General features: G+C 43.2%; 1 protein-coding gene across 3 annotated transcripts; it reads right to left on the reverse strand.

Moving 5' to 3' along the window:
* Positions 1 to 474: 474 nt before the first annotated feature.
* Positions 475 to 6,987, reverse strand: wipi2 (WD repeat domain, phosphoinositide interacting 2). Of its 3 annotated transcripts, none has more exons than XM_035615355.2 (12): positions 6,760 to 6,986; positions 5,879 to 5,961; positions 5,065 to 5,234; positions 4,811 to 4,907; positions 4,163 to 4,260; positions 3,800 to 3,892; positions 3,570 to 3,640; positions 3,335 to 3,442; positions 3,025 to 3,189; positions 2,729 to 2,836; positions 2,304 to 2,401; positions 475 to 1,872 (listed from the first exon to the last, which is right to left on the reverse strand). In XM_035615355.2, the coding sequence occupies exons 1-12, from the start codon at positions 6,831 to 6,833 to the stop codon at positions 1,760 to 1,762; spliced, it is 1,278 nt and encodes a 425-aa protein (XP_035471248.1). In that variant the 5' UTR covers positions 6,834 to 6,986; the 3' UTR covers positions 475 to 1,759. The 3 variants fall into 3 exon arrangements, with proteins under 3 accessions (XP_035471248.1, XP_035471247.1, XP_047184273.1); XM_035615354.2 differs by having other exon boundaries at positions 3,329 to 3,442; positions 6,760 to 6,984; XM_047328317.1 differs by lacking the exons at positions 475 to 1,872; positions 2,304 to 2,401 and having other exon boundaries at positions 2,725 to 2,836; positions 6,760 to 6,987.
* Positions 6,988 to 11,508: the final 4,521 nt, after the last annotated feature.

An 11,508-nucleotide genomic window follows, 5' to 3' on the forward strand; every position in this document is an offset into this window, starting at 1 on the left:
ACTGCATTGAAGCTGCTCCGATCATCATTTCTGTCTTCGCAAAGGACCAAACGTACACATGTTAACGTAAAAGGAAAGGAAGGCGACAAACCCCAAAAGTTATCATCCGACACGGCAGCACCTCTTAGATCCAGGAGGGGGTTTTAACTTCTTCCAGCTCATTGTTTTGATTTTGTGCATTGAGGGTCTCACATCCGGTTGTTTTTCAGCGAGAAAGGGTTGATGAGCCCACTGACAGCTGACCAGGAGCCAAAAGTCCAATGATAATAATAATTATAATTATAGTGAGAAAATGTTTATAATTTGGGTTGCGGTGAGGCTTCATCAATTTCAAGAAATTAATGTGAGATTATATCTGGGATAAATTAAGATACCATGCTTTTTATACCTCATAGAAGCTGAAATGCAGAATAACATTTTATTCCGCATAAATCTAAAATGCCAGTGCAACAGAGCAAGAACAAAAGCCACCTATCTCATACATCAACATGGAATTTATTTTCATTTTAGTTTCAGATGAACGTTTCACATTTTATACAAAATCGTTACAAAATGCCTGACACTCCCAGATTTCCCGCGGACACTAAAGGATGGATGGGGAGTCATGCAGCGTCCTGGACCAGTTGATGTGGCTCAGCCCTGGGCCCCGGTTCAATCGAACTATAATCCGCAGTCCACTCGATGGCCAAGCGCCCACAAATCCCAGAGTCTTTTTTAAGTCGTAACCTGACAATATGGTACAGTGATATCTTGCCACATCCAGTTATGTACAGAGTATAGGTGCTGCAGGGAGGCGGGTGAGAGGAGACGGTCAGTGACCTGCTAATCACTGACAGCTGATCAACTGATCATCACCACCCGCCGATCTGCGATGTGTGGACACAGTAGCACACCAACACCACTATGCATGTTTTCATACACATGACACATCATTGGTTACGATTGGTTAAGTAGATTTTTTTTTTTTTTTAAAACGGGTCATGAATAGGCCTGAGGAGACGGCCTGAGGAGACAGGAGGGGAGGGAAGGAGGTCCATCGAGCCTCTGTTTGGATGAGCTAAGAGTGAGTGGGGGACATGTGGAGGATAGTTACTCACTGTGTTGCTAATATACATGCCCAGCAAACACATACAAATTAGGTCTCAGTATGAGCGCGCAAACACACTCATATTCACAAAAGAGGGGTCAAATTGAATGATGTCACTCTTCGCAGGAGTGTGACTGCATGTGATAAAGAGAGGAAGGGGGTTAGAAAAGATAGTACACATCCTCGATTAAGATCCAACAACTGAAAATAGATTTTATTGAGCCAATGCGAAAAAAAATAAAAATCCCCCCTCTCCTACAGAAGACACCAGGACTCTGGGGCAGAGAGGCACTTACACAATCACTTTCAATTCACACAGCGCTTGCGTCCCGATGTGTGCGTGTCGGCCACATTGTTTTTTGATCAAATGTCCAAATACGCACGCTCACAGATGCTCCTTTTTTTCCACATCGGCGGAGCACGTTTCAGCGGTTGGCACGTGTACATGCAAAAGCTTCAGTTTGGCCTGCACAGGCAAAACTGAGGGGAAAAGGAAGAACAAAAAGATAGAGATGTATATGAAGAGACAAACGCACAGACAGACAGGCTCTTGAACGCTTTGAGTGTTGAAACCCCCCCTCCTCCCTCGTCTTTGATTCCCCCCCTCGTGTCACATGTTCGTAGCAGCACCAGAGGAGCCCTCTGATTGGTGGGTGCAGCCGTTGGTAAAAGTCAGTCAGTTTCGAGGATGAGTGGCGGCTGCTCGTTCTCTTCCTCCAGGCGCAAGTCGTTGAGGTCGTCTTCCAGGCCCGCCCCTCCCACGGCACCCTGCTCTTCGCAGTAACCTAGGCCACAAAAGTTTAAAGGTCAAAGAGTGAAAACGAAAAAAACAAACACTGTGTACAATTTATAATCTGTAACAAAGTCAAATGGCACTACTTGAAGAAAATACTGCAACTGTTTGATCACAGCCTGAAATTCGAGCCTTGCCACTTACTTTTTTGTTAAGAGATGAGGAAGAAAACATCACTGACCTTTTGTCTCATCGTGATGCCAAAAAACAACAACTCACTAAAAGTATTATTCTTACAATTCCCCATTTGGTACCAAATATAGAAATGACAGAACCTTCCTTCTGGGGACATCCCTCTTGAAAACTCATCATATTCAGTAATTAGTACCACAGAACAATGACATAATGCTCTGTGATAAGAGTCCCAGGGAATTAATGACACATAAATTAAAACTCACAAAGACATGGATGTGTGTGACTTACCTTTAGTGACAGCAGCACTGTAGGTCTGGGCCACAAGTGGGCGATCATGTGACCCCTGCTCGAGGATCTCATTAGATGGTTCGGTGCTGCCATCTAACCTGAGGTCGAGCACAGATTCAGTTTGGGTTTGGCGATAATCTACTGAATATGTATACGATGATGATGTGAACAGTGAAAAATTGTGATGGAGTATCAAGAGTATATCAGTTATAATCATTAACAAAAAAATCATTAGCTTTAGCGATGTTCATTGTGCAGCTGCTGCTTCTCATGTTCGGCTGGTGCTGAGCGTCGCCGTCGTCCGGTCAACACAACAATCATGCTGGTGGTTCGTCATATCAGCTGTAACTGAGTAACCTGATGACAGCCGTTATCAGTGTGTGTGTGTGTGTGTGTGTGTGTGTGTGTGTTTGTCTGTGTGTTACCTGTGCTGCTTCATGAGTGTGCATTCCCCTCCCTCTTGTGGATCCAAGTTGTACAGGTACAGGTAACCGTCAGCTGCTGCGACCAACAACCGGGGAATCTTCTGAATCCTGATTTCAAACGAACAAACAAAAAACTGTAATTTTGGTACTCCCTCTTAATAAATGAATCACAACCAAATTGACCACATACACACATCCGATGCCAGTTGGAAGTACAGTGCAAACATAGATTAAAAAAAGGCGTAACACAAATGTGCATGACCAACATGCGGTGCAGACAGCAGACTGGCACTCACACAGCTAAGGCGCAGATGTTCTTATGTCCGCAGAAGGGCAGGCGTACAGTGGCAAATGCTCGCCCCTGGGTGAACATCTCTGTGACCTGGGAAGGCAGGTAGGTGGTGGATGCCATCAGGACCTTGCCCAGATACCCTCCCCAAGTGGTGGGCTCCTCTGCGGGCCTAAACACAAACACACACACAGAATGTGAGAATCCTGTGTTTCTCTGTTTGACATGAAAAAAATGTATCAGTTAAGCAAACCCAGTCCCGCTGCATCACAAATCATACGTTTATAATCTGCTTTAAAAAAGGTACGTACACATACTTCTCCTTCTGTGTTTCTAATTTGAAGATGTGGACCGTCTCCGTGTTGCTGGAGGCCGACAGGTACAGGCCTTCCATGCTGAACGCCAGTGAACAAATGCTCACACACCTAAGTAAGAGGACAGAGGTTAACGCTCAGGGAAGCGATAGAGAATCACACTCGTCCACCACAGTAAAAAAAACACACTTTGATATCTGAAAAAACTGTAGCCAGTCAGTCGTCAAATGTGCTCTACCTCTTTACCCCTCGCCGAAACTCAAAAAGCTTCTGTCCCTCTGGGATTGAGAAGACACGAATGACTGTGCCCTGGGAGGAAGTGAGAGAAACGAGATGTACACAGAGGATGATCACACTCAAGAAGGAAGCAACAACGGGGAACTGCATGTACTCGGGCGGAAAACAAAAAATCACACAAATAAGCCCCATAGATGACAGGCCTAGCGCACTGGACAGCGACTGTCCTACCTTCTCCGAGGCCGTGGCGAGTTTGGTTCCACTGGCATCGAAAGCCAGGGCGGCTAATGGGCTGTCGTGGGCTGGAATCATATTAGCCGCTCGCTGCAAAACAAAAATCCAGACTCGTTAGGGAGAGAGAGAAACTGAGTAACGATAATCAGCTTTGATTGACAAAGAAAAAGAGAGCAGAGTCGTGATGAGCTAGCTTCAGCTTTAGCTCTTTTCCAACATGAAATACAAAAGACAATGTAAAAAACAATGAGCAGGAGAAACAATGCAACAGGTGTGCGATAGAAAAATGATTAATGAGATAATAGATAAGGAGAGAGACATTGTTCAAAGATAAAATACTGTCACGCAGAGTTCACCTACCAGGTTGACAGTGTCGAACACTTGAACCTCTCCTATCGTAGCACTGCCTGGGTACGCCAGGTAACAGTTATCATTGCTGATGGAAAGGGCACACAGTCCTGGAGCAATATGCACACAAATAGAAGAAAAGTAACTAAAACAGATCAAAGCAGAGACACATTTATATGAACTTGACAGTGTGTAAATGCAAAACTAAGATAATGACTTGTATATCACATAGAAAAGCTGCAATAACCATAAGATTTATTATAGTTCTGTCAGCATTAATGTTTCTCACAGCAGATTGAGTAGATATTATGAAAAGCATCTTGATGGGCGACGCATACCCTGCGCGCACATTGTATACAGGCTATATACACACTACTAGATTTGTACCGCCACAGTTTCATAATGATACAAAAAAATTTTTACACAACATATAAACAATACCTTGCTCCTGGCTATTGATGAACAGGCAGTAAAGCAACAGAGTTAAGTAGAGACAAGATGACAAAAACAAAACAAAAGCCTGAGGAAAGTAACATCCCTGATTACGGTATGAGCACATACAACTGTACTCTTCCCTGGAATGTCAATGTTTTTTTGCCCCGTTACTGTCCTACACCGCATACAGACGTTGAGATAATAACAGTTATGCTTCCAACTCACCCGAGGGGTTGGGGGGAGTCTCTCTGATAGTGTGCAACACTTTCATGTCTCGGATGTTGTGAATATACAGCGACTCCTCCAGACACACGATCAGCCTCTGCAGCAAAAAAAAACCAACAACGTCATAGACACCGGTGAGAAATTTTGCCGCTCTGATTTATCAGCCAACTTTAACGTCCCCCCCAGAAGAAATAAGCCATCGGCTGCTCAGTGAAGACGTGACGATAGTGAGACAGATGGGTATTTCTTCCTACCTGTCTGTTGAGTTTGACAGCCAGTATGGTGTTGGAATAGGAGTAGTTGCAGATCTCAGTTCCCTTCTTGAAGTGACAGACCTTGAGCTTCCTGGGGGCCTTCAGGCTGACGATGGCCACCAGGCTGCTGGAGAACAGACGCTCCACAATGCAGACATCCTCCGTGTCCGCTGCAGACACACAAGAAAATAAAAATCACTTCTTCACTCTGTGTCATCCTCCTATCTTTTATTATCTGCTTTCCTCTGATCCCTGGGGTAGTCACATTTAAACAGTGAAACCATCACATGAGAACGTTTAACAACACATTTAGGACAGTAAGCGGATTCCTTGAGGAATACAATGAACTGTTTTTAAACTTTATGGCGATGCCAAGATTGTTCCCCACTTTAAATAATTGTGTGAGTTTCGTAGCTTCTGTACATACCTGCAAAATCTAGAGCACACTGTCTTTATTCTAAAAATGGATTAAGCAATAGCCTAGTTAGTAACATATGGTTAATAGAACCTATTTGCCAAGAGGACTCCATGTGATATCCTCTGCGTATACTACTTGAGCCTGCTACTACTTGCTTTGCCCCGGTTATTCAAACCAAACAGGATTGTTAGCTCAGCTTAGATGGGTGCATCCAATCATGAATGTGAATCCACTGATGAGGAGAGAGGTTGATGTTTAAGTATGAGATAAAAAGGTTACAAGCGTTATTAATATATAAAGTAAGAGCCGTCCTCTAATGGTACGGCGATTGGTTCCGCCAAGGCAGCGTGCATTACACACAGCAGTCGTTGTAGTGCTCAGTGTACTTGTACTTACGGCATTCATAAATCTGCTCCAGTTTGTCCACGGAGGACAGGGAGAAGAACTTGTATCCTGATTTGGTGCCAACAGCCAAGGACCTGTAAGACATTAAAAGATACAGAGGCAACAGAGGATCGATCAGTCACTGCTTCTGTGAGATATTACACACACACACACACACACCACAGTCATGATTACAACCCACAGAGGAGGAGATTCACACGAGACACTACAGGGACCAGGCTGTTCAAGCTGAGTGTGTGTCACAGGACGCAGAGGTCCGGACTGTGACGTTGGTCGCACGACTGGAGATGTTTTGCAACAGCACCAGGCCTCTGTGGTCAGTGATCTGTAGCAATAACCTGCGCAATATCTGCACGTCCCTGAGATCTGTCCACAAGGGAAAACGCGGCGGCCTGGAACACACTGTGATTCAGTTTGAATGACTAGTGCCCAGGCATTCCAACGCGTCAGTCCTGAGACGTGTCAGTCGTCTAACGGTCGCGTCAAAACCCGCTAACACGCGAACACTGCAGCCGAGTCCACGCTATATGTCCGATAATATGTGAAACCACAGCAATTTTCACCACTGGCTGTCGAGAAAGTTACACGACACCCGACCTGCTACATGTGTATTGCGGCTAAAGTTAGCATCGGACCACACGTTAGCTAGGAACGCTGCGATCGTGACGGGGGAAATATGTGGACATTTTGTTCACTGGCTCACCGCGGCGAGCGTTGGGAGCCTTTTTCTAACGTCTCGCCGTCTGACAGCGCGACCTGTCACCCCGCGAGACGGCCGGACGAGTCCGCACGGGGCCGGCTAGCCGTCAGCTAGCTTGACAGCACAGGCCGTCGGGTCCGCAGACACCCTCTCCCCCCCGGCCCTGCCTTACGTGTTGTCCTGGTTGAAGTTGGCGAAGAGCAGCTGGCTGCCGCCAGCGTCCCCGCTTTGACTGGCCAAGTTCATGGACTCGGCACCGGCGACATATACGGCTCCGGTGGAAATAACAGCGGGTTGGGGAGGGGGGGTTGGGGGTGGTTGTAACTGCGACGTGTGCCGAACGTGTGGAGCTTCACGGGGCCATCTCTCTTCCCTGGCCCTGCCGTGATGATTGTTGTTGTTTTTCACAGGCTACTTGCCTCCCCCCTACTGCGCATGCTCCGATGACGCAGCGCGAGGCACCTTTAAAGGGCCAGGTCACTTTTCCACGCGTGCTGCCTCTAGAGTCAATCAACACTGACATCCACTGACACACGATCTAACTTGAGGGACAATCATTTTTTGTTTCCAATTTCCATGATCCACGAGAGACGGACAGACAGACAGACAGACAGACAGCGGGAGTCAACTTCTGGAAACACTCAGCTGTACAGTTACTATTCACGTTTTGAGCCAACAGCGCCCCCAGCCGTCAATATCTGCAAACAGCACCTCAAATGAATAGGCGACTCATGCGTTGCACTCTGAATTTTAATGCTGAATATATTAGATTATGGACATACACCGGAGAACATACTACATTCATTGCCAGAAGCGGTGAATGAACTTACTATTACCACAATGTCAATTGCAAATTGATGAAGTTGTAAATGTAAACATATGTAAGTGGGCTTACAGCTCGAAAATAAAGTATTTAATGCAAACCAATGGCCACTCCAAGTGTTATATTATCACAAAGTATGTCATTCTATCATTACTACTGATACATTAAATAATATATTAATGACTACCTTCTATTATTGCTATTGGTTTGCTTTTATTAATAACAAAAAGTAAGTATCACCATTATTATCATCATTGTAACAAACAGTCTGTCAGCGCTTGAAAATAAGAGTTCCACTAAATACAAATACAAATACATACTTCTCTCTCTCCTCCCCCTCCTCCCCTCCTCTCTCCCCCATCTCTTTCCTCTCAACCCAACCGGTCGAGGAAGATGGCCTCCAGCCCTGACTCTGGTTCTGTCAGAAGTTTGTCGCCAAGCACTTGTGAGAGCTGTTGGGGTTCTCTCTGTAATATTGTAAGGCCATGACCTTACTCTGTAAAATGTCTGTTATGATTCGACACTGTGTGAATTGATAAATTGTATAAGTCTGTATTTAAACAGTAATTAGGTGCCTATATGAATGCTGTGACATCTTTGATTTGCTGTATTTTAACTCACTGTTTATACTGGCCTTCACCTCCCAATGCACTTTCAATGTAAATGAAAACACAGCTTATTTAGACTAACCATTCATTCAGCATCACATCTTTGTGAATTAAGCATTCAAAACATATATCTTATGAAGCATAAATCTTCTGTGTAAAAATACAGGCCTATATTTCTCAGTATGAGATATCAAATTGTAGATGTAATAATTGTATTTCATTTTAAATATATTTGCAAAACAAAATAAAAATTGCATACTATTACTATTATGACTATGATTACTCATGCACATAGAACATATGAGTCATAAACATGTTAAAATGTGTGTGTGAAATACATATCTATTTAGGTTCCATATTGGGGTGTATGTTACACTGTATAATAAACAATATACCATAATCTCTTTACTCATATGCACCTACTGTATGTCTGAAATAAAGATTATTATTATTATTAGTATTAATAATAATAATAATAATAATAATAATAATAATAATAATACACATGTACCTATAAATATTGTAATATTTGTACAAACCAAATATTTCTGCCATACATATTTTTGATTCATATATTTAGGAGGGAGACTATTGACCATGTTTCAACATTTTCAGTGAGTTACAAATAACTGGTATGGACTAAAACTAGAAACAAAGAAATTAAGGGCAAATAATTACATTTAAATTGCATTTGTTTATATATTTATTTATATTTTATGAACACCATCTATTCGTTGCACCAGCACTATAGTTCAGGGGCCCCATATCGATGAGGTTGCTGACTGGCCCGTCTTGCCACACAAACTGTCTCTGAAAGCAGCACGAGAGCGTGAGAACTCACACAGTAACGACTCTGGCGACTGGAACGACGAGATCTGAGGACCGGGATGAGGAGGAAACAGTGAGTGATGTGATGCGTTTGACTGAAGCGTAATTCGGGCTGTGAGTCACAGATCTTGTCTGCGTGTATTAGGTTCATTACAGTGTCAGTTGTAGGTCCGACCGTGTGACTGATACAAATAATTTGCTGGATTAAACAACACGAAGCGCAGCACTTAAGACGACAGTGACTGAGACCCGGCAGACAGCTGCTGCTCATCCTGTGTGCGGATCTCACAGAACAAAGGAAGGATGTAGAGCAGAAAACACTGTCATTTGGTCGGCACGTATAGAAAGGCAAGAAAAAAACAACAACAAACCTGAGATGAGCCCACCATGACCCATTACCCAAATAAAAATACCCCTGTTGTCCTAAAAAAGATTTTAAACCAGACCCTTTATAAATTCATACATTGTCTTTTAAAACTCAATAGTGAACACATTACTGGCTTCAACTTGTCATTATTATGTCAAAACTGATTTCACAGTGTGATGGCAATAGAACTAACGACACCATCGTGTTTACACAATGTTCCCCTATGAGCCTGGCTTTCACCATCTCACCCTCTAGGCCACCGGGATGCGGGTTTTGCTGAGAAATGGCGACTTGATTTACGAGGAAGAGAGGCTGCCAGGCGGAGGTCCAACACACTGTGTGCCGGCCTTTGGTTTACACAAGCTTCCAAACAAACATGATGGACACAGAGACAGAGGTGGAGTTTGGTAAATAGATAGCAAGGCTGCAGAACACAGCTTTTAGAATCACTAGTGAGGCAAATGTTCATGTGGATGGTGATGATGATGATGAGGATGATGATGATAATAATAAGTTGCTGTGAGGAGGCGGGAAAATGTATGTTGTAACTTGCCAGAGTGACACAAGTATACTTTGAGACCCAACAGAAATATTAAAGAAATGCATTCTATGTGTTTTGTTTCTTCATGGATGTCGTATCCAATGACAAAGTGTAAAAATATGTTGTTTGAAAATAAATAAATACGTATTTGTATTCGTGAGATGGCCTGAATTTGTGATCCAATGCATGAAAAACACACACACACACACACACACACACACACACACACACACACACACACACACAGACACACACACAGGCACAGGCACACGCACACACTTACACACTTTTGTGTGTTTAGGAGTATTATTTACCTGTGCAAATGTGCTCCTGGCCACTGTCACTGTTATCTTTGAACACAGCTGCAGAAGGTAAATGTGTAACATTTTTTGTTGGAAACTCATTTGGATCTCTGTGTGTTTGCATATTGTATCTGTTCTGTTTCACACAGCTGCTGAACACAAGCCACAAAAGGGCTTCTGCTGTCCACTGTTATTGTTGGACAACATTTCATTTTTTTTGCGCGCGTGTGTGTGTGTGTGTGTGTGTGTGTGTTGTTTGCATGAGTGGATCTGCAAAATGAAATTTGCATTCCTATTAAACAGACACTGGAAATGCAAAGCGGGAGCCGGATCTTTATTAACATCAACGTACATATTCCATTAATGTGTGTGTCCTAACGTAAGTAACTTTTGCCCCAGGAGGAAATAGTGTACTTTTTACTGTACCACATTTGTCTGATAATCAGGTTAATGATTTAACCAGTGGTCCCAGACTGTTTTGGCTTGTGAATCTTTGCTGTGAAACAGCGTGGGTCTTCTTTTCTCCTCCATTCTGATTTAACTTGTGACCTCTTTGTTAAACTGCAGCACTAAACTATTGAAATATATATATGAAGTAGAGTTAAATTTAGCTTCACCTTAACAACAGTGATATACTTTGTATAATATGCTAGTGTATATATATGTATGCTATCCAATTTTCTGCATGAATCATTTTACGTTTTGATACAGGGGGCACATTTTGGTGATAATATACTTCTATACAGGCTAAGTAAGGGTTTGACCAAGTGGCAACCCACTATGACGTCACCCATTGGTTTGTGAACTTCTGTTGTGAAGCCCAGAGTTTAGCATTGTAACGAGCGCCGTATCGTTTTTTGAAACCAGAAGTCACCATATTTGCAGCAGCAGCAGGTTTGTCTGACTGAGAGAACATGATGTATTGACGGAAGTCTTGAAAGGAGAGATTCATAAACTCCTGAGGAAAATGTTTACCTAAGTCAAAAATCAAATGAGAAGTATAGGGTGATTTTCTCATAGACGTCAATAGAAACGGACTTCTTTTAGCAACCAGTGGAGTCGCCCTCTGCGGGCCATTTGAGAGAAAACAGGTGTAAGGCACTTCCGCATTGGCTCCATCTTTATGTGCAGTGTATAGTTTTGTCCTCTTGACCAAATGGCCTAAAGCTAATTACAGGCTAAAAGTCTTTTTTCTACTCCAACATAACAAAATACAATTTGTTACAGGTGACAGAACAATTCAAAACAAAAAGATCCAAAGAAAAGGAAAAGGCCTGAAACTCCAAAGTCCTGGCTATGGCCCTGTGTCGGACTGTATATACTGTAGCTGACAAATAGCTTGTGCTCATTTCCCACCTTTCTGAAATAAATGAAATGTTCCCTTTGTCTCCCTCCAGCCACCGGAATATGAAAGGTAGTTCAACTTCCTGCATGTTCCACTCTCTTACAACA

This window comes from Scophthalmus maximus, chromosome 17 (assembly GCF_022379125.1).
Source record: "Scophthalmus maximus strain ysfricsl-2021 chromosome 17, ASM2237912v1, whole genome shotgun sequence".
In the NCBI taxonomy this organism is placed as follows: Eukaryota; Metazoa; Chordata; class Actinopteri; order Pleuronectiformes; family Scophthalmidae; genus Scophthalmus; species Scophthalmus maximus.